The following is a 1,830-nucleotide window of genomic DNA, read 5'->3' as shown; positions in this document are numbered from 1 at the left end:
GGGCACAGCTGCTGTGTCAGTGCTGATCTGCCCCAGCTCTGCACACAGACATTGCTGTTGCAGCTCCAGAGAAGGGAACAAAAGGGAGATCTCTGTAGAAAACTTTACTGGGAGAGAAATCCTTCATGTGTTTAAAGCCACGAAGACTGCAACCCTTTATTGACACATTTTGTGGCCACAGGGAAGGTACAGAAACCTAATCAGCAATGGAACACAGAGTGGCTTTTTTATGGACAGTATGGTAAAATGAAAACAAAGGAAAAATAACCCCACAACCAAAATAAAAAGCAGTATAAAAGATGACTTATTACAAGTGGCTTTCAGAAATTGGCTAGCAGTTTAATGTTCCTGAAAGCAGCCAGTCATCAGTGTCCACAGTGAAGCCTTGAGCTCTTGATTCCTCAGGCTGTAGATGAGGGGGTTCACGGCTGGAGGCACCACTGAGTACAAAACTGACAGTGCCAGATCCAGGGATGGGGAGGAGATGGAGGGGGGTTTCAGGTAAGCAAATGCAGCAGTGCTGATAAACAGGGAGACCACAGCCAGGTGAGGGAGGCAAGTGGAAAAGGCTTTGTGCTGTCCCTGCTCAGAGGAGATCCTCAGCACAGCCCTGAAGATCTGCACATAAGAGAAAACAATGAATACAAAACAGCCAAGTGCTAAGGAAGTAGTAAAAGCAGAAGCCCCAAATTTCCTGAGGTTGGACTGTGAACAGGAGAGCTTGATGATGTGTGGGATTTCACAGAAGAACTGGCCCAGGATATTGCCGTGGCACAGGGGCATGGAAAATGTATTGACTGTGTGCAGCAGAGCATGGAGAAAGCCACAGGCCCAGGCAGCTGCTGCCACGTGGACACAAGTTCTGCTGCCCAGGAGGGTCCCGTAGTGCAGGGGTTTGCAGATGGACACGTAGCGGTCGTAGCACATGATGGTCAGGAGATAGTACTCTGCTGAAATGAAAAACACAAAGAAAAAGAGCTGAGCAGCACATCCAGAGTAGGAGATGGTCCTGGTGTCCCAGAGGGAATTGTGCATGGCTTTGGGTACAGTGGTGCAGATGCAGCCCAGGTCAGTGAGGGCCAGGTTAAGCAGGAAGAAGAACATGGGGGTGTGCAGGTGGTGGCCGTAGGCTACGGCACTGATGATGAGGCCGTTGGCCAGGAGGGCAGCCAGGGAGATGCCCAGGAAGAGGCAGAAGTGCAGGAGCTGCAGCTGCCACGTGTCTGCCAGTGCCAGCAGGAGAAAGTGGCTGATGGAGCTGCTGTTGGACATTTGCTGTGTCTTGCCATAATGATCTGTAAGAAAAGCAATCATGGAATAGTTTGGTTTGGAGAGGACTTTAAATATCCCAGCACAGCTTGCGGGCCCTTTCTGCCCACTACCTGCCCAGGCTCTGCTGCCTGGATCTGTCCCTGCAAGCGGCTGCTTCCCTGTGCCCAGGGCTGGACTCTGCCAGTGCTGCCAGAGCCCAGCCCAACCCTGGGGGCTCAGCTTTGCCCTTCAGATCCCTCCAGCACAGGGCCAGCTCTGCCTCTGCAAAATTGTGATGGCAACGTCAGAGCATCCCCGGGGATACTGGAAAAGCAATGCAGATGCTGCATTTAAGGGGTCCTGTGCTGATTTTTGCCACTGCCTAATTTTTGAGATCTGAGGAATTTTCTTAGCTTTTTATTATCTTGAAGTGAGAGAGGAATATCAGTGTGAAATCTCCTATCCAGGCAACTCAGAGCAGTAGATTTAAAAAGAAAGATTTTCCCTTTTAGGCAGCTGCTCCCTGGCTGTGCTTCCTGTATAATCTCATTGGAAACCTTCTGGATTTAAATGTCATGC

General features: G+C 50.3%; 1 protein-coding gene across 1 annotated transcript; it reads right to left on the bottom strand.

The window, feature by feature from the left end:
• Positions 1 to 339: 339 nt before the first annotated feature.
• On the bottom strand, positions 340 to 1,272 carry LOC306816168 (olfactory receptor 14J1-like; the record flags this gene model as incomplete). Its single annotated transcript, XM_079332652.1, has 1 exon — positions 340 to 1,272. One exon carries the CDS (start codon positions 1,270 to 1,272, stop codon positions 340 to 342), a length of 933 nt encoding a protein of 310 aa, XP_079188778.1.
• Between the last annotated feature and the right edge of the window lie 558 nt (positions 1,273 to 1,830).

The sequence above is a fragment of the Erithacus rubecula genome, assembly GCF_903797595.1.
Source record: "Erithacus rubecula genome assembly, contig: scaffold_397_arrow_ctg1, whole genome shotgun sequence".
NCBI lineage: Eukaryota > Metazoa > Chordata > Aves > Passeriformes > Muscicapidae > Erithacus > Erithacus rubecula.
The sequence above is the reverse complement of the archived record's forward strand: the minus strand, read 5'-3'. Positions and strand labels throughout refer to the sequence as shown.